Source organism: Photinus pyralis, unplaced genomic scaffold (assembly GCF_008802855.1).
Source record: "Photinus pyralis isolate 1611_PpyrPB1 unplaced genomic scaffold, Ppyr1.3 Ppyr1.4_unclustered_Scaffold4469, whole genome shotgun sequence".
Lineage (NCBI taxonomy): Eukaryota > Metazoa > Arthropoda > Insecta > Coleoptera > Lampyridae > Photinus > Photinus pyralis.
Window position 1 is genome coordinate 1 of NW_022171591.1, and position 21,243 is coordinate 21,243.

The 21,243-nt window shown below is 37.2% G+C and overlaps 1 protein-coding gene across 1 annotated transcript; it reads left to right on the plus strand.

The window, feature by feature from the left end:
* Window positions 1-19,391: 19,391 nt before the first annotated feature.
* LOC116182261 lies at window positions 19,392-21,217 on the plus strand. Its single transcript, XM_031502782.1, has one exon. It carries the CDS (start codon window positions 19,808-19,810, stop codon window positions 21,215-21,217), a length of 1,410 nt encoding a protein of 469 aa, XP_031358642.1. The 5' UTR covers window positions 19,392-19,807.
* Window positions 21,218-21,243: the final 26 nt, after the last annotated feature.

Here is a 21,243-nt window from a genome sequence, read left to right on the forward strand (position 1 = left end):
GTAAACGAAAACGCAACTGAATATTATGATGGAAACAATTTAAAAAAGTGCCTTTCACAAATCACATACATACATAAGACTGGCACAGTGGCACATAAAACATAAGTTTTTAAAATAATTGAATTTTTCTGTTTTTCTTCTGATTAAACTTCCGTAAAAATATCATCATATTTATAGAATTGGTTCTTTCCTTCTCGAAAGCCAGAAATACCAGGCTGGAAAGTCTTTGATGGGTCATCGATACTCGCTGAGGTCTGTTAATTCTTGTTAAAAAAGAAAAATTAGATTCACATAAGGCCGTACTGCAAGCAAAGGTTCGAACTGAAGCTAACATTTTATACGTGTTTTCAAAAGCTTGTCTTTGATTATACATTTCTTTAAAAATATTAGGGTTTTCAATAGTCTTTAAATATTGTTTAGCAACAATAAGTTCTTCCTTACTAGGAAGAGATATTCCTACTGAGGAAAGGTAACCAATGTTTTCATACTCTAAATTTTCTGCAGCTTGAAGTGAATGTATCAGTTCACCATTTTCACTAAACCTTCGTTTGAGTTCTAACAACATAACGTCTAACACTTCAAAAAATACAGATTTTAGATTGCAAGAGTCTCTCGAAGCACCAGTTGTTTCCATAACGACACAGTCCTTTAGAGCGGAATTAACTTTTCTGCGTCGCTTATTTTCTACCGGTTCAGCTTCAGCCAGTGATGTATTTGTATTATAGTCACCACTGGTACAAATCTTCCATATTTCTTCAAACGTTGCGTCATCCCTAAACCCTTGAATTACTTCAATGAGCGAGTCGGTAATTCTTGCCGATTGTCGAAGATCTGTTTCGCGTGCTTGTAATAATTTGTCTGCAGGTTCCAAAGCATGTAACACTTTATTCATAAAAACCGCACAAAATTTAAATGGGCGCATTGTAACAATTCTTTGCAAACCAGTAGCCTCAGCAACTTTGTCTCCTGGAAAATCTTTCTTACCAATAGCTTCATTTAGACAGTTTACGATTTCTTTATAGTTATTGCAGATTACACTAGTCACATGTAAATGGCCTGACCAACGTTGCTCTAAAAGTCGACTCAAAGCATGTCCTTTGTATAACTTGGCTACGCTACTTTGTTTAAGAAAGTGATACAACATGGTACACTGATCGAAAAATTGTTTGATTGTGGGAATATCAATAGACTTGATTAAAACCAAGTGAAGCCTATGATTTGAACAATGGACATAAGGAATAAAACGATTTAGTTTTTTTTGAATTCGCGCTTGAACACCCCAATTCTTTCCACTCATAACTGACGCTCCATCAAAGCACTGGCTAAGCAGGCGGTCGCTACTTATTCCATATTCTTGGAGAGTATTTAAGGTCAAGTTTGTAAAAGTCTCGGAGTCCAAATCTTCTGTAGTTTTGATGCAGAGTATGGATTCCCAAACTTTACCTTCTCTTACATATCGAATCCCAATTGCTACATTTTCCCGATTGTTTTTATCTTTCGTCCCATCTTCAAGTAAAGTAAACCATGGAACATCTGCATTATTAATATCGTGTATGATGCTATCACGAACGCATTCCGCCAACAACTCTATGACATCATTTTGTATTTCTGGAGACAAATACGTGGCATTTTTGGGCATTTGATTGTGGCATTCAAAAAGTGTTTGGTCTTTTTTTAATGTAAATTTAAATATATTTGTAAATAAAGATTTTTCTTCGTGTTCGTCAATATCGTAAGTACCCCTCATTGGTAGTTCATTTGTAGCTAGAAGCTGTATTATTTCGGCGATGGAACTGATATAATACCTATTACGTTCTAGAACATTTTCATTCACTAAAGTAGAAACAGATTTTCCCAAAGACTCCCTAGATTGTTTTTCTGCCCATTTTGACATAGCTTGAATATGAATTTTAGCTGAATTGTGCTTTGCTAAACCTTTGAAATTGTCGAGAGCATGCTTCCAGTTCCGAAAACCACAAGTACCAAAAGTATTGTCTTTTGTAGTACTACCCATGATAAACTGCCTACATGCATAGCAGTATGCAGAATCAGTAACACTCGAGTATTCCAGCCACTTATATTTCGAATACCATTCTTTCCTAAAAGTCCGACCAAACTTATCTTTGGGATATATTGCTAAGGAAAGTTGAACAATATCCATACCTTGAGAAGCTAAATCTGATGGAAACGGCAACTGCTCCTGTACCTGTTTGTTTTGTAATGTCGATGATGGAGGCAACTGGGATGGAAAACTTTCACTTTCACCGCATACAAATGTTGAAGAAGCACTTGAAGTGTTTTCACCCGAAGTGTTTTTTTGTTTTCTAATGATAAACTTATCCATAGTTCACAATAATAACAAAATTGTATCTTAGGTAATTAGACAAATATAGCACTATCAAAAAATGTCACCACAGACGTTAACTGAGCGTTTAAATAACGGCAGAGACGAGACTACTGACTAGACTCTATAAATTAATTTGACCTTGACGTATCGGTTATCGTATATTCGTTAGCTCATTCGTTTGCGGCGCCTGCGGCTGCGGCCTGAACACTCAAACACTGCTGACTGAACTGAACAGCAACCAGTAACTAATACGAGACGTTAAAATTTTTCGTAGTTTCGCCTCGGTTCGGTCTTGCCGTTTATGTTTGGAAATCAAATTTACGACCGGTTCTCTTAATTTAATCCTCATTTGTCGCTAATACTTGTACCCAACGCTGCAGGTATATTACATTTGAAGAAAATGTAGGAATTATCTATTATCCTGCTTGCCTTTAACTACTTAATTTTATGACAATTCTCTATTATTGTAGTCACGTTTGTCCCTCTTTACTTAAGCAACCAAATATTTTTAAAGTAGATCTCTCCTTATTGTTTTTCAATTTCAACTGGTATTGTGATAATGTGATTGTGCTATAAGTTACGTCATAATTGAAGGGGGGCGCTTAAAGTCTCTAGGGGGGGCTCAGCCACCCCTGCCCCCCCTCTGGCTACGGGCCTGTGGTTCTTCTAAATTTACTAATAATTGTTTTCCAAACTAATGTAAAAAGTTTTCACGATTCATTTCTCCGTTGTAATCGCCAGTACTTTTAGATGCAAATACAAGATCTGCGATATCAAAGCTTCGTTTTGTTTAAAAGCTTGGGAAATTCTGCTGACCGTAGAAATGTTTAAATGTAATGCTGCCGCAACGCGCTGAAGGTAATCACAATTAGTAGAAGTAGTCAGAAGTAATTGAAACCATTCTTACCTCTCGAACTGAACCTAATGGTAATAAGGAGCCCCCATTATCTCGTTCCTGTTCAAAATATTGAATTAAAGAGTAAAGGAGTTCCTTCACTTTACTGGTCAAATGTTTCGGCATTGTGGCGAGTACAAATGCAAATAACGGTAGAATGTACACAAACAGCAATTTTGTTCTGAACAGAACACATTTTTTTGCACTAAGAGTGAAGATCAATAATAACAACAACCACAAGAATAACCGAAAACTTTCACACGCAAAAACCGAACAAAAGTGTCAAATGTCAACAAATATTACAAATAACGTTTGGCAACATTGTAAAAAAAAATTCCGAATCTGCCAACTTATTCTCCCAAAAAGTAACTAAATAATAATGAATATAAATCCGTCAAATCTTGATTTAAATTGGCATGCCATTTTCTTCTGTTGATGACGTGCAACGCTATTTATAGCGAAAACCCTATATGAACACATTACCAAGCCCAATTCGAGCAGACAGTGTCACTTGTACATTGACTCTGGAGCAAACGGATCACATGGTGAAGACTTTTTCTCTCTTATCAAATGAAGTAGACTTAAAATAAGTATAAATGTAAAATGAGCTAAAGCGATGAATCATTAAAATGTACCACAAGGAAATTTAATTAGATGTATTTTTGCAAACAGGTCAATTAGCAAAATTAAAAATGTCTTTGTAGCGTTAAAAATTTAAGACACCATTACTTTCTGTTAAAAAATTCCCCGGAAAAAAGCAGGATTAGAAATAACTTTCAAAGAAGGAATGTTTACATTTATAAAAATAATTAAATTGATAGCTAAGTGGAAAGGAAAAATGAGAATTTGTATGAAATTAAGTTTAACTTAAGATAACAGAGAAACAAATTTATGCGAAAAAAAACAAAATTCAAAATTATATCTGTGGCACAGCCAGAGTAGTGCCAATGCCCCGATGTATCCAAAACATCATGAAACTAGTAAATAATAGAATGGTTTTAGGTATAAACTTAAAAAATAATGTGAATACAGACAAATATGAAATATGCCTACAAAGCAAAAGCAAGAGGTTACCTTTTTCAAAAAATGTCACCAAAAGAAGTAATAGGGTATTAGAATTGATACATAGCGATGTGTGTGGACCTATAGGTAAATCCACCCACATTAGACAACAAAAAATATTTTGTAACTTTCATTGACGATTATACTCATTTTGTGATAGTATACTTAATTGAAAGCAAAAGTCAAGTGTTTGAATGCTTTAAAAATTATGAAGCGATGGTCACTAGCCAGTTTAATAAAAATATTTCAACATTACGTTGTGATAACGGTGGTGAATATTCATCTGAGTTTGTAAGTTTCTGCACTTCCAAAGGAATCAAGAATCATTTTACAGTACCATATAACCCTGAACTCAACGGAACAGCTGAGAGGTTCAATCGTACACTACTGGGAAAAAGCAAGAGCGATGATTCTAGAATCTAATTTGCCAAAGGAAATGTGGGGCGAGGCTATTCTTTGTGCTACCTACGTAACAAACAGAAGTCCAACAGCAGCCATTGAAAGTCACATAACACTCTCAGAATTGTTCTACGGCAAGAAACCTGATCTAAAGAATCTGAAAATTTTTGGAAGTCTAGCATACAATCATATACCTGGTGAAAAACAAAAAGGAAAATTCGACGCGAAAGCAGATATAAATGTTATGGTCGGCTATACTCCAAATGGCTACCGTTTATGGGATCTTTCAAAACAAAGAGTTATTACTGCGAGAAATGTTGTATTTGATGAATCTAGAACCATAGCAGATTATAATAAAAATAATTACCTACAAGGAACCAGGATTGAAAAGCGACATAGAACATAAACTTCAATTAGAAGAAAATGAGAATTCGGATGAAGTACAAAAAGACGAGAAAGTAAACGAAGTTTTGGAAAAAGAAGACAAAACCCAAGAAAGAGATAACGAATTTCATACTGTCGACATGAGAAGAAGTAGTAGGAAGCTAAGGAAACCACAATATTTAAACGATTATCTTGACCAGCATGAAATCGAACATTTAGCATTAAATGCTGAAGCATTTGTGGATTAGATGCCATTAACCTATGAAGAAACCAAAGGGAGATCTGATCACCTACATGCTATGGAAGAAAGCGATTGAAGAGGAAATCATGGATAGCAGTAGACAAACCTAACAACGCAAGAATTATAGACACTAAATGGGTGTTCAAAATAAAAAGAGACCATCAAGAAGGAAATATGAAGAAATATAAAGCGAGACTTGTTGCAAAAGGTTTCATGCAAAAAGAAGGACTAGACTTCAAAGAAACCTTTGCACCGGTCGCCCGATATGTTACAGTAAGGACATTAATAGCAATAGCTAATCAGAAAAATCTTATAATTGAACAAATGGATGTAAAATCCGCATTTCTGCATGGAAAAATCGATGAAGACATTTATATCACAGTGATCTTCTTCATCGTTTCAACATGTTTGACTGCAAAGAAAATAGAATTCCGATGAATCCAAGGTCAACCATAAATTCCAACCTAGAAAAATTAACACTCGGATTAACAGAAAACAAACCAATTCGTGAACTAGTTGGGAGCATCATGTACTTAATGCTTGGAACTCGACCTGACCTAAGTATAGCCATAAATCAATGTAGCAGATTTCAAGACAAACCTTCAGAAGAACTATGGAAATGCTTAAAAGGGATACTGAGATATATTAAAGGAACTATGAACTATGCACTTTTTTTCCCTAATAATGATGAAGAAAAACTACTTGGATTTGCTGACTCTGATTGGGCAGGAGACGAAATTGATCGGAAATCGACTTCAGGATACCTATTTAAAGTATTTGGGAGCACGGTTTGTTGGAATACCAAGAAGCAAAGCTGTGTAGCTGTTTCATCAACCGAAGCTGAATATGTCGCTTTAGCTGAAGCAGCAAAAGAAGGCTTGTGGTTATTAAATTTACTGACTGACTTTGGCTATCCTAAATCAACATGTAAAATTTTTGAGGACAATCAGTCGTGTATAAAACTTACAACTAAATTTGAACATAAACGTTTAAAGCATGTAGATGTGAAATTTAATTTTCTAAAAGATTTGGTTTATAATAAAACAATAAATATTGAATATATACCGACTAGTGAGCAGACTGCTGATATATTAACTAAAAACTTGACTTTTGAATTATTTAAGAAACACAGATTTGGACTAGGCTTAAGAGAACTGTAATAATAGTAACCTTGTATTTTTTTATAAGTTTGTTAATCAATAATAGGAAATGTTGAATTGAGGGCGGGTGTTGAATGCAATCAACATTTCATAGATATTTTTAGTTTTAACGTTGGCACTACATATGTAATATGTTACTGTCGTCTGTCAATATTTTCTTAACGTGTGTTTAATAAATTTACCATGCATATTTAACGACTGTACATTATTAAAATACGGACGTTCTAATTCAAACCATTTAATTAATGCCCTTTAAAAAAGTCCGCATATATTTTCGTCAATCTCCTTTCGGTTTCTGAGCGTTTGCAAGAATTGGTCAGAGAACACAATTTTTACAACTCTAATTATTAATAATTCAAAAATCGGACGATATTACACAGCATACAAACCAAAATAATCATATTTACCAATCAAAATAATAATATTGACCACGCAATCTGTCAAATGACGGGTTTTCAGTATTATAAAATTATTCAGTTTTAACATTTCTGACGTTAATTCAGTGCGCCACTGGTTGCTGGTAAGCGACTTCTGTTGGTCCAACTCCATCTATACGTATTGGTCCACATTAAAACCGGTGCTCAGTCTATTGTATTTGGTCTATGCATAGAATTACCAACCACTTTAGAATAAGCCAACGCTATCTTGTTATACACTGATGTTTGTCGCCAACATAAAACGCAATGTTTGCAAACAAATCGTGTTTATTATCACTCGTCATAGGCGGCGTGCGTTAAGTGGTCAAATGGGCACATACACAGACAGTAGCGCCGTCAACATAAAAACCGTTAAGAAAGAAGGGGCAATTTACTTCACGTCTTATCATAACCGATGATATTAATCATTTTCAAGTAACAAATATGCAGTAACCTCGATTTAAACGTCGTAAACTATTGGTTTCGACGGTAATTCTATGGGTTTGACACCAGGCAATGTATATAAGTTTTGAAAACATTTTCTTATGATTAATTCTTTCATACTGTTCAGTCGATTCTGATTTCGAGTAGTTTTGAGCTCGGTAAACAAGCTACTATAACATCATTAGATCATATAAGTGTAACCAAGCAACACGTACCAAACTGTTATTTCTGATGCAATAAACGTCAAATCAGTTTATTTTAAAACTGAATGATAGGCTTCAGGTTTAATTTATAAGATTAAGAAAATAATTTATTACACACTCTAGTACAATGATACTAATTAATTATTAACTACTACTTAAACACTATTCTCCTAACTATAATTACAAAATCATAACATAAATAATACATAAAAACATACATCATTATTATTGATTGAAAAATAATATTTTCTTTGTTAAAAGAGATCTAACTCTACCTTCCTTTTCTCGTAACTTTGCTTCTTGATGAAGCCTTACTGTAAAAATTTTTTTAAAAATTAATTTAATTAATTGGCTGGCATGACCATCAATAGTATCATCAAATAAATGGGCATTAAAATGAGCATATTGTTGTAAATAAGTTAAGCTTAGATAAGAATCCAACTTAAGTTTTAATGTCAATATTAACAATAATAATGTAATGTTTACAACTCGGCCATTTTGTATATCAGCCGTGCCAACCTAAGAACAAGTAAACTTAGGTGTAACACATATATACAGGGTAAGTAGTAGAAGTATATTACATCCCTCCTCATAGAAAGCAAAAAAAAAACTAAGGAGAGTAGCGAATAACTGGACGGCGGATGCGCTTCTCACGAGCCGACCGAGGCGGAGTAGACTGACGCGAAGCGGTCGATCTGACACAGGAGCCCGCGGAGTTTCAGCAATACCCGTCCGCACTGGAGTTGACTGCTCAGGCTGGTCCGGCGGAGATTGAGCAGGACCGGGTGCTGCAGGCGTCGCAACAGGAACCGAAATCGCAGGAGTAATAGACGGCGTTACTGCTAGAGTCATTGGCACATCTTGTCCCACCTTCTTGAGTTGGTCCACGTTTGCGATTTAGTTCGCCATCCACCATCACTGTATAGGAGAGTTCCCCATCTCTTGATATCACGTATCCCAACTTCCATTTACGTAAGGGTCCGTCCTTGACTGCGACTTTAGATCCCTCAGGAAAGACTGGGTCATGGTATTCGTACGACAATTGAGCGCGTTTCTCAATTGTAGGGGATACACTGGGATTTGTCAGTAAACTTAGTGGCGTATTCACTTCGCGTTTAAGGAACGCCATTGCTGGACTTACGCCCGTAGTAGGATGTGGGGCACGCCGGTATGCTGCTAGGAATGGTTCTAGGTAAATTCCTCGAATGCAATTGCTCGAAAGCCAATTGCTCGAGATCAATTGCTCGAAAGTAAGTTGCTCGAATGAAATTTTGCTCGAATTGTAAGTTGCTCGATCAGCAATTCCTCGAATATCTTTTACTCGAAAGATAAAGTTGTGAGATAGCCTTAACTCGAATCATTGATTTGTAAATATAAGAAAACCACAAACAACCAAGTAATGCTTACATATATTGCTAAATATAGGAATGTGATACAGTTAGGAAGGTACATATTATGAAAAACAAAAATTACATGTTGTCAATATGATATATTATGTGCTATTCCACGAACATAATCATATACAGGGTGTCCCTAAAAGGTCTGTACAACGCGCTACCAGGGGTTCTTGGTATCAAAATAGGACGATTTAACCCAACTTACCTCTATCCAAAAGTGCCTCGGTAAGGCGCTATCTACCGCCAAAGATTTTTAAAAAAAATCGTTATTTTTATTTTATCGGAAAATGGTTTTGCCGATTAAAATGAAATTCGGGATGTGAATATCTAATGTAAAAAGGGTCTTTGTGATATCATCGTTTTGATTGTAGTTGCTATATAGGTGGTAAAATACTGACCATCCACATCTGAAGAGGTCTAAAACTTTTTAACTACTATTTTGACGGTTCTGAATTTTTAGACACTGATAGACAGTTTACTTCCAAGCATTTTTTGTCTCTTGATGAATATCGCTATCTGTGATGGTTTACGAAAAAAAAAAAATTTAGGCATGATGAATGGCATGCACCATACATGCGATTGTTCCTCAAAAAATCAGAAGATGGCTGTTAAACCTTAGAGTGGCGTAACGTTTGTTTGTTGTTTCTTAAACTTGAACAATTTACGTTTTGCTTGAAGACTTAAAATTTCATTGTTAAAATTGTAATATGGCCTTTCAATACAGTAACGCAAAGTTAACTGATATGCTATTAGTGTTTGGATACTGTCGTGGAAATGGTCGCCAATGCGTTAGGGAGTATACTCACAGGTTTCCAAATCGTCATAGCCTATTTCTTGCTTGCACTTATGGTTTTTGAGGAACAATCGCATGTATGGTGCATGCCATTCATCATGCCTAAATTTTTTTTTTTCGTAAACCATCACAGATAGCGATATTCATCAAGAGACAAAAAATGCTTACAAGTAAACTGTCTATCAGTGTCTAAAAATTCAGAACCGTCAAAATAGTAGTTAAAAAGTTTTAGACCTCTTCAGATGTGGATGGTCAGTATTTTACCACCTACATAGCAACTACAATCAAAACGATGATATCATAAAGACCCTTTTTACATTAGACATTCACATCCCGAATTTCATTTTAATCGGCAAAACCATTTTCCGATAAAATAAAAATAACGATTTTTTTTTTAATCTTTGGCGGTAGATAGCGCCTTACCGAGGCACTTTTGGATAGAGGTAAGTTGGGTTAAATCATCCTATTTTGATACCAAGAACCCCTGGTAGTTCGTTGTACAGACCTTTTAGGGACACCCTGTATATTTATGTCAGGTGCATAACTATTTACTAGTGTTAAAAGTCTTTGTGCACAATCACGGTATACCTTACGACTGATGGTAGGTGGTTGCCCACTGATATGTTGCTCTATTCGTAATTCGTTTATACTCTGCTCCCTCTTTAATGCCGAAATAAATTTCCAGATGTTTGGGTGGTCTGCACACAGTTGCATTTGGAAAGCTCGATGCCATCCCTCCACTGCGTTGTTTGTTTTTGGAAGTCCATGTTGTACGGCATCGAAACAATTCCACATGTTGATCGCGAAATGGGGCGGGCGCCGTCCACGTCGTTGAGGGCGACCGATCCACGTGTCTTCGAAATAATCAACAATAACTTGCAGTTCAGGAGAAAAAATGTTTTGCTCGCAAATGTCTTCAAAAGCAGGAATTACATCTTGAGGTGGAACGAATGCCAAGGCTGGAAGCAGTTTTAATGTCAACGCAACTTCTGGATTTCTCTCGTACTCCCGTTTTAAGCCATTTTCCTGAATGTGTCGGAAAATACTTTGACAGAGGTGAAAGAAGCATCCACGATGTATGGTTTGCGGGAACTCAATTCTTATGGCATTTATCATTGCTACTTCGAAATCTGTCATGATGGTCTGTGGTTGTGCATCATCAGCTGGAAGTAGGTTTTTTATTTCTCGAAGAAGATTTAAGTAGGTTTGCTCTGTCTTATTTGGTAGAAGAGCATATATTAAAGGGATAGCTACATGGTCTTTTATCCCGTGGATGGTATAGAGCTGTAGAAAAAGCGGTGGAACTACTTTGAATGTGCCGTCGGCATACCAATGCTGGGACATCGCCAGAAGGTTGATGTTACGTGCGGTTGAAAAAATCAGAATTCTGTCATTTACTGGCCCTGAATCGTGCAGGAGAAAAAGTTCGCCGTTTGTGGTAATTGTAAACTCTTCTGGGAAAATGATCTCCTCCCGATGTCTTGGTATGGCCGGTGCAACGTTTTCTCTCACTCTGACGTTCCTAATGGTCCGCTTAATATTGTTGACTGTTGGTAATTTAGCTGCAACTGCATTTCCCAAACCAGCAGAAGCTTGGGACACAATGAACTGAGGTGTATCTCTTGTGTTTTCTGCGTCTTCCTTTATTTTCTGCATGACCTTATTGGCTTCCAGCTGCGCTGCGTCGGCATTGTGGTTGTGGTCGTTATTGCTTGACGACACAAAGTTATTCACCGTAATCACACGAGCTTTGCACTTCATTTTCTTGGAGTGCTCGCACTTCCAATAAATTTTGGTATCAACTTGTTTATCCTTGATAAACAAAAAACTTTCGAAAAACAACTTGGATTTCCCTTTCTCACTGGACACGAACTCTAACGCCATGTTCACTTGTGAGCTTTCAAATTTTGAACTAACAAACGTTTTTGGGTTACTAGGCTATTTATAGGGAATTTCTCCTTCCAAATTTCATTGTAAGCATTCTGATGTTAATCACCTATTAGGAATAACCATCATTTCTAATAACAACCATCTCATTAACCTAAGGATAATTACGGAGCAATTATTATACACTCTAATGAAAACCCTAATGCAGATTAACATAATGAAATCATTCGTGAGAAGATGAATAATCATTAATTACATTTAACTGATCATGACTTGCTTTCTCCAAGAAAACCTTATTATGGTGCATACCTCATATTACATAATATATTGAATGACTTTCACCAATATGGACACTTGTTTTTTTAATTTTTAAAACCCAAGAACCCAAATCAACAATATAATATGTTCTCACTTTTTATGTTCAGGTTATTTTCATTATCATGACCACACTACTGAACGGATGTGAAGTACATCTCTTTAGGTATAAGCATAGTATAGGCAAAACGTATGGAAGACCTTTCACTTGATCACGCATGCATAAATTTAAGTTAATTGCGAACTTAATTCGAGCAAACCGTTTTCGAGCAATTGCCGTTCGAGGAATTTGTAATTCGAGAAAATTGACTTTCGAGCAATTGATTTTCGAGCAAATGATTTCGAGCAATTGATTTCGAGCAATTGCATTCGAGGAACTTGTCGGCACCGGGATTAATGAACCTGTTCCAAATTACTACGTCCTCGTTCGCATCTTCGTTGGTCTCCTTCGTGGGAAAACAACTCTCGTCAAACTTTACATCTCGACTTACTACTATAAAGCGCGGTTTAGACGCTACGATCTTGGCTTCGATAAATCGTAACGATCTGATTGTCCAATTTATCGTTCAATAAATCGAAAAAGTGCGCACTGTTTACATGTAACGATTTCTTGTTCCAATCTCATTGTCGATCACGGTTTAATACAGTTTTTATTTTTTTACTTTTCAACTTGTCTTTTGGTTCTGTCCACTAATATAAATTATACTCGCACTTTATTGCTTACATTGCTTGCTTACAATAGAATCTTAATCTCGATTATGATTTCTGACCAGCCATGTGTCCCTAAATATTTTTTTTTGGGTGGCCAAACTTGATCGCCACTCGCCAAATGTAAAACGTGTGCGCTAGAGACAGTCCAAGTAGCCCAAATGGATACAAAAATGGTTCACTTCAGCAACATTAGTCACAAATCGTAGCGATAAATAGCTGTTATTGTTTACACGTTCCAATTTATCGCTACGATTCGCAGAAATTGAAGCCGGCCACCATCAACCATCCAATCCAATTCCAATTCCAATAAATCGCTACAATCCTCTGTTCACACGCAACGATAAATCGTAACGATTCGATCGTTACGATAAATTGTAACAATTTATCGTAGCGTCTAAACCGCGCTTAACTTTTCGTTTACCGTCCCAAATTCTATAGGCTTTTGTATATGGTTCGTAACCTATGAATATTCCTTCTCCTTGCGGTTTATATTTTTGCAAGCGGTGGGTGTTCTTATACCAGCCCTTACATCCGAACGTCTTCATATGTGCTACTCCAGTGATTCTCCCGCTCCATATTTCGTAAGGCGTTTTTCCGTTATTGCTTGTCGTTGTTCGTCGATTACGTATATAATTCGCTGTAAGGATCGCTTCGCCCCACAGATCGTCGTTTGCAGCAGATTCTTCCATTAACCATCTAGTTATGTTCAACAGCGTCTGATTAAGTCGTTCCGCAACCCCATTTTGTTGTGGTGTGTACGGCGTCGTGAGCTCCCTTTCTATGCCCTGTTGTCTTAAGTAACGTTCAAACTTATGGTTTATGTACTCGCCACCGTTGTCGCTCCTTACCGTTTTTATTTTTTTATTTTTCATTCTTTCAACTCGGTTCTGATATTCAATAAACTTGCTTCATTCTTCGTTTTATGGCATATACTTCTGCATATCTGCTGTGGTCGTCTATGAACGTCACAACGTACCTGTTGCCCCCACGTGGCGTAGGATTTATCGGACCAATTACGTCGCTGTGTATGAGATCCAGGCAATTGTTTCGTCGATTGTTGGTCGTTTTTGGAAAATTTTTTCTTTTAATATTGCAAACGTTGCATGTCTCGCACGTCTTTTGTAATGCAGCCGTTTTTAGATTGTACAGTTCAGCCAATTTCTTCGTTTCATTATTGGTAGGATGTCCTAATCGTTTGTGCCAAACGTCAGCCGAAGCATCACTCGTCGTGTATAAACATGTTCGTTCTTCACTCATAATGTACACGTTGTTCTTTCGTGGTGCTGTCCCAATGACTCCGTTATTTTTCGTTAAAATGGCTCGTTCGTTATCAAAACTTGTTTCGATGTTCGAGTCTCCTAGTCGGGATACCGATATCAAATTCCCCTTTAATTCTGGAACGTACAAAACGTCGGATAAGGTCATTGTATTTCCTCCATTTTCTTTATTTGTATTGCCTCTGCCTTCGCATTTCAATAAATTTCCTCCAGCACACGCGATGTTCGTAGTTTCGTTTGAGATGTTTGTTAACTTCGTTTTGTCGCTCGTTAAATGGTCGGTTGCGCCGCTGTCAAGTAACCATTCGTTTCTTTCCGAAATACGTTTTCCTCCGTTTGTTTCGTAGACTACTTTGCATACATTTGCTGTCGAACGTGTGTCGTTGCGTTGCATTTTATACCCTGCGGTTGGTGTGACGTTTCTGCTTTACTAAGTTCTTTCTCGTTTTTGCGTTCCGGAGCGCGTTCGTTTCGCCAGGTGTTTCCATTTTCGCGAAATTCCGTTTTTGTATCCGTTCCTCGTTTTGCAATGTTAATTTTTGCGTGTTCGTCCGAAGCGTTTTTACTTTTAATGAGTTTCTCTTATTCGCGTAGTTTCGTATTTATTTGATCAAGCGTTAGATCTTCCGCACTTAAATCTATTGTTCGTATCGACGCCTCGAAGCTTTCTGGCAAGCCAATCAGAATGATGCCAATTTTCATTTTCTCGTCAATTTTGAATCCACGTTTATTCAACTTCTTCTGAATTTCACATTTACGGTAAATATATTCATCAATCGTTTCTGTCGCTTTCTTTTCCGAGTTAACATATTCTTTTAACAGTACATATGGCATGGAAATTGTCGATTTTGCCGTGCTCGAGAATTTTCCACATTTCGTAAGCATTTTTACATTCGTCAATTAGCGAAAGGTTTTTGTCGTCTACGTTTAAAATGATTAGCGCCCTATATTGATTATGGATCTTTTTGTTTTCGGGATTCGTTGCAAATTTCTCGTTCGTCAAAGCCTCGTCTAGGTTTTTCATTAGGTACAGCGTAACTTCGTATGCTCCACGATTGGTAATTTTCGTTATTTAATTTTGCGATGTGCTGATTTAGGTCGTTCATTTTCGTTTTAATTTGATTTTAAAGCTTGTTTCACAATTGACGCAAACGTAAACGCCAACGGAAACGCAAACGGTAACGTGAACATGAACAAATTCGCAGTCTCACAATTAACGTTACGCTAAGTTTTGTCACGGAATATTTTGTTTATTAAAATGTGTTCTGTGGTAGTTGAACTAACCTAAAAAATGGATACCGACAGCGAAACTGACGAAGTAATAGCTTATGTATTCATGTTACATATTTACGCTCTGTATTACTACATATCCAAAATGAAGAGGTAAATACATTCCATAGCATTATACCTAGATTACTAAGCAAAATCGTTCATGTTCTTGTTAGGTGGTGGGTTCGCCCCTTCAACACCCTACGGGACGAGCTGGGAGCATTTGTAAACACTTTTAAATATTTTAAAGTGCATGACCATGAAAAATTTTTTTCATATACCCGGATGTATCCTGCACAATTTGATAAATTGCTTGAATTGGTGAAGCCCAAGTTATTAAAACGAAGTCGACGTCCTGCCCTTCCTCCCGAAATGCGTTTAGCGATGACTCTTAAATACCTAGCGCACGGTGGTAGTTTTGTAAATCTTTGCTTTGAGTTTAGAGTTGGTCACTCAACTGCCTCAAAAACAATTCGGGAAACTTGTGAGGCCATTTGGGAAGTATTACATACGGAATATTTCAAAAGATCTACTGATCAAGATTGGTTAAACATCAGTGAAGAATTTTGGACACGATGGAACTTTCCGAACACACTTGGAGCGATTGATGGCAAACATGTTGCAGTACAGTGCCCCACAAATTCTGGATCTTTGTACTACAACTATAAGAAATATTATAGTATCGTACTGTTGGCCTGCTGTGATGCAGATTATAAATTCACTTGGGTAGATATAGGTGCATACGGTTCTGAAAATGATGCTGGGATTTTCAAAAGGTCACAAATAAAGATTGATATGGAAACTGTAAGCTCCAGTTTGCCTGAAGGAGAATTGAATGGGAGCTCAGCAAAGGTACCATATTACTTTGTGGGTGATGAAGCATTTCCCCTTAATCATTATCTGTTACGCCCATATCCAGGTAGCGGATTAACTAATGAACGACTTATATTTAATTATCGGTTATCGAGGGCTAGGCGTACAATCGAGAACAGTTTTGGAATTCTGGCCAGTCGATGGCGTGTATATAGACAACCTTTATTGTGTTCAGTTGAGACAAGCGAGGCCATTATAAAGGCAACCGTTTGTTTGCATAATTTTCTAAAAATAAATATTTCTGATAAATATGCACCTCCTACATTAACTGATGTAGTGTTAAATAACGGCGAAGTAGTTGAAGGGAAGTGGCGAGAAATTGTCAGCAATGACAAAAATTTAACGCGTGTTGGAAGAATTGGTGCAAATGTGTCCTCGAAGAAGGCATATAGTCAAAGAGATATTGTAGCAAAGTACCTGCTCACTCCTGAAGGATCTGTGCCTTGGCAAATGAAATATATTAATAGAGGCAAATAACATGTATTTCTATCACAAAATATGTATATAAAAATATGTATTGTATGTATGTAGTTTTATTATACTTCCGAGGTATATTTTTCCAACAGTTCCAACACTTCCCGTTTGAATTTCAGTTTTTTGGCCTGTGGAATGTGTTCCATATCAACCACTACAGATCTCAGAAAATTCATATCGGACGAATTATGTGATGCCTCAGATTCAATGCCCTTCTTTCTAGCGTTTACAAATGAGGTAAATGATTCCACAGCTTTGGTTAATGTCTCGGGGATAGATTTATTTTTCGTAGCTTTGGGAGTGGTAGTAGTGGTGCGTGGTTCAGAACTAGTAGGTGATAATAATCCGCTGTCATTGACATCATACCACCCTTCTTCAATGTCTACACTTGGGCTGCTTTGTGCGGAGAAGATTTCAGAATCTTCTGCATCTACAATGTGTTCTTCTGTATGCACTTGTGCCTGGGAAACACGCGGAGTTGCTGATATGAGTCTGGAATATAATATAAGATTAATGCACACATTTTTTATGTCAATTTAATTACAATTACCTTCTCTTTCTGATATGCGGTACAAGCCATAACAAGAGCTTGAAAAACGGAAAAGTACTTTTGGTACTTATAACATCAGCTCCTGAACCTGAAGGAGCAAGTTTTAAACTGTCCGTATGGGCTCTAACGAATCGATCCCTTAAATTGTCCCATCGCCTCTTCACTGTTTCCGCTACAAATAAGGAAAGTAAGTGCTAACAATCGTACTGTATAACTATTGATTTTACCATCACTATTCAAATGTTCTGCAATGGCTAACCATGAATTTTCTTTCATCAAGGTATCTTTAAATTCTTTTAATTTTTTGTTGTATACATTGGGATGTTTTTCTACACACATAATTAACAATTCATCGAAACCTGGATTATCGCACATCATCACAACTTATCTTTCGTTGATTCTATCACAGACTATTCTATTCAATTCAACAAACGGATAATCATGCAATACTTCGTACAAAAATAATTAAGTTTGGTCTTTAAAGGTTATGTGGCTGGATCGCAAGCGCGCGCATGTTTAAAACGCCAACGGGAACGGGAAAGATAAAAGTTGACCAACTGTCGCGTTTGTTTCACGTTTTCACGTTCCCGTTGCGTTATATGTGAATGGAAATAGTAAATATTCATGTTTTAATTAAATGCTCACGTTCACGTTCGCGTTAGCGTTCACGTTGGCGTCAATTGTGAGACAGGCTTAATATGATTTTCGTAACCGTTAATCCGTACCGTAATTCACAACCGTTCGCGAAAAATGTTTGTTTACTACGTACTACTTGTTATGCGTATTTTCGTTAACGTAAAATGTTCGTGCTCTGGGCGATAACCTATTGCGTGCGAAACATGCGTTGGATTACAATGGTGGAAATGATAAACAAACGGTTTTCTATGAATATAATAATAAACGCGTACCTACTGAGGGATGGCCATCCTAAAACTATCAAACAACCAAAATACAATATCGTTAAACTAATCAAAACACTACTTAATTGTCCTTTATACTGTTTATCCCGGCACATTGCGAAAACACCGCCTGCCCCAATCTCCTCAAGTTGCGCGTTTTTTTTAGTCTGTTTCCGCAAGTTTAAAGCCGCGCGCGCACTTCTTTTTAAATTTAATTTCGTTTTTAAAACACTTCTAGCAACATACCTATTTACCCACTTTTGCTTTCCTTTTTAGTTCACAATGAACTTATTTCTGAAGTGCCTAATTATATTCAAATTGTAATAAAATCACTTGATTCAGTTCCCTAGGGTATTATCCAAACACTTATGAATGGTTTTTCAGTTTTCGTTTAAAATCTTGTCGGAAAATAAAAAGCGAAGGCGAACTTCGACGTATTATAAAAGAATAAAAAAAGCGAATACCTTAGATATTAATATCTGTAATTCTACAAGTAGTGACAGCGAAGGGGAAGGTATAGCTTGTGAGTCACAAAATGAAGCGCAGGATGAAGTGACGCGAGCAGAAATTAAAGTAGCTGCTTTTATTGCCGAGCACAATTTACCTATGAAACTTTGCGATCATCTAGTGCCCCTTATGAAGAACATCTTTCCAGATTCTCGAATCGCTAAGGAAATTCAAATGGCACGAACCAAGTGTACCGGCGTGGTAAAAAATGTTTTGGGACAATGCTGCTTTGATGAGCTCACTGAAGAACTAAGAAAGACAAGATTTAGTTTTTTGATTGATGAGTCTACAGACATAGGTACAGTAAAGAATATGTGTGTTTGTGTGAGATACTTTTCTTTAAAGTTGAACAGAGTTACAACACGTTTTTTTAGTTTAGTCCAGTGTTTTTCTAGTAAAAATGCTGATGAAGCAAATACCGGTGCTACGGCTGAGGTAATATAAAATAAGCTTATGAATGTCTTTACATCGTCTAGGTTACCTTTAGATCATATTATAGGCTTTGGTTCGGATGGGTGCAATACAATGTTCGGCTCAAAAAATTCTGTCGTGACTCGACTAGAAATAAATTTTCCTGGTATAGTTATACAAAAATGTGTATGCCATTCGCTTTACGGACGTTTCGCCCCCGCCGTTTCGCCCCCGACCGTTTCGCCCCCGCCGTTTCATCCCCAGCCGGTTCGCCCCTAAACCGTTTCGCCCCCGAACCGTTTCGCCCCCAGAGTTGTACCCCTACATTTAACCATTTGCCCGACACGTTAAAACTGTATACTTAAACGGGCAGAACGTGCCCACTGGACCCAGTGCATTTTCATTGCTTGTATTCATCTATTAATTGCGTACCTACTGAAATTATTGAATTGTTTATAAATAAGCACAATGATCAGCAAGAATTGTAATGGCTCATATTGAAAATTTGTAATTTTGGACACCGAATATGTTGCATAATTGACACCAAACTTTAATTGCTCTGTAATCAGAGTAATTATATATTCATGACTGCGAATTTGAAAATTTTAGAAAGTGTATACACTCTTTCTAATGACTGGCCTAATGACCGAAATTAATTATGTAAACATTCTTCTCATTGTTGTACGCAAAATTTGTGATTTTAGAGAGCAAATATGCTTATAATTAATACTAAACTTTAATTTCTTTGTAATTACGTCTTCCACAACCATTAAGTACCTGAAATATTGATAATCGACATTCGAAAATGCTATAAAAGCCAGTAATAAGTATTGTCCAATCATTTGTATTGTGTGTTTCGTGACGGCTCGTTTAGTCATCTCGTATTGATAGCAATGGCGGACCACGTTTTATCAAAGCGAAATAAGAACAAACTTGTCCATGAAAACCACATTTACGTTTTCTCCAAAAAAACAAAAAATGGAGAACATGGGATATGGGTGCGCGAACTCCGATCAAGCTGCAAGGGTCGAGTATGGACAAACGGAAAAGATGGTGAAGTGGTGAAAACAGTTACGCATCATAACCATGCAGCACAAGCTGCCAGGCCAGCAGCCATTCGATTGGTTACGACGGTAAAGGAGCGTGCCGCAACGACACAGGAGAGCCCACATCAAATTATAGCAAATGTCATCCCACAAGCTCACGCAGATGTTGCTGCAATCATGCCAAAAAAGGATGCATTGAAGAAAACGATCCGCAGAGCCAGACGAGATGAAGAAGCACCTGCGCTTCCAAGAAATATGCAAGAATTGGTGATTCCCCGAGGTTTTAGTGAAATCGTTATTGATGGTGAAGTGCAACAGTTTCTAATGTACGATTCGGAGAATCAACTGATGCCAGGAAGGATCCTCATCTTTTCAACCAGAAGCAACCTTCATCTTTTGGCCCAAAGTCAAGAATGGTTTGCAGATGGCACGTTCAGTACCGCACCAGCTATTTTTGAACAACTTTACACCCTCCACGCCATCAAAAACAGTGCCGTTGTTCCGCTAGTGTACGCTCTCTTACCGAATAAAACAAGAGCTACGTATGTTACATTTTTACAACAATTGAAACGTTTGCAACCTGGACTGCAACCAACTCAACTCATGACGGATTTCGAACTCGCTGCCATGCAAGCATTTGAATTGGAGTTTCCAGGTATTTTAAAGACTGGATGTTTTTTCCATTTATCGCAATCCGTTTGGAGAAAGGTGCAAAGTGAAGGCCTCAAAGCTCGCTACGAGAATGACCATGAGTTCGCTCGATGGATTAGAATGATTCCTGCTTTGGCGTTTGTTCCTGAACATAACGTAAGCGACTCATTCACCGAATTACTTGAAACCGAAGGATTTCCTGAAGAGGCTGTACCCATAGCGAATTATTTCGAAGACACATATATTGGTCGAAGACTACGTCGTGGGCGTCAAATTCCACTATTTCCAACTCAAATTTGGAATGTTTATCAGCGCACTCTTAACGACCAACATCGCACAAATAATCACGTGGAGGGATGGCACCGCGCTTTTCAAGAAACTTGTGGGTCCCAATTTCCAAATATTTTTCGTTTTATTGAATGTTTGCGGAAGCAGCAAGGTATTCATAATTACGAAATAATACAATCCATTGCAGGAAATCAAGGAAATCCAAGAAACAAGAAGTATGTTGCAATATCAGCTCGAATCAAAAGAATCGTTGAAGATTTTGAAGATCGCCATCTTACCGATTATTTGCATGGGATAGCGTACAACTTCGAATTTTGAAATTGTTCCGATTGTACAGCGAAATA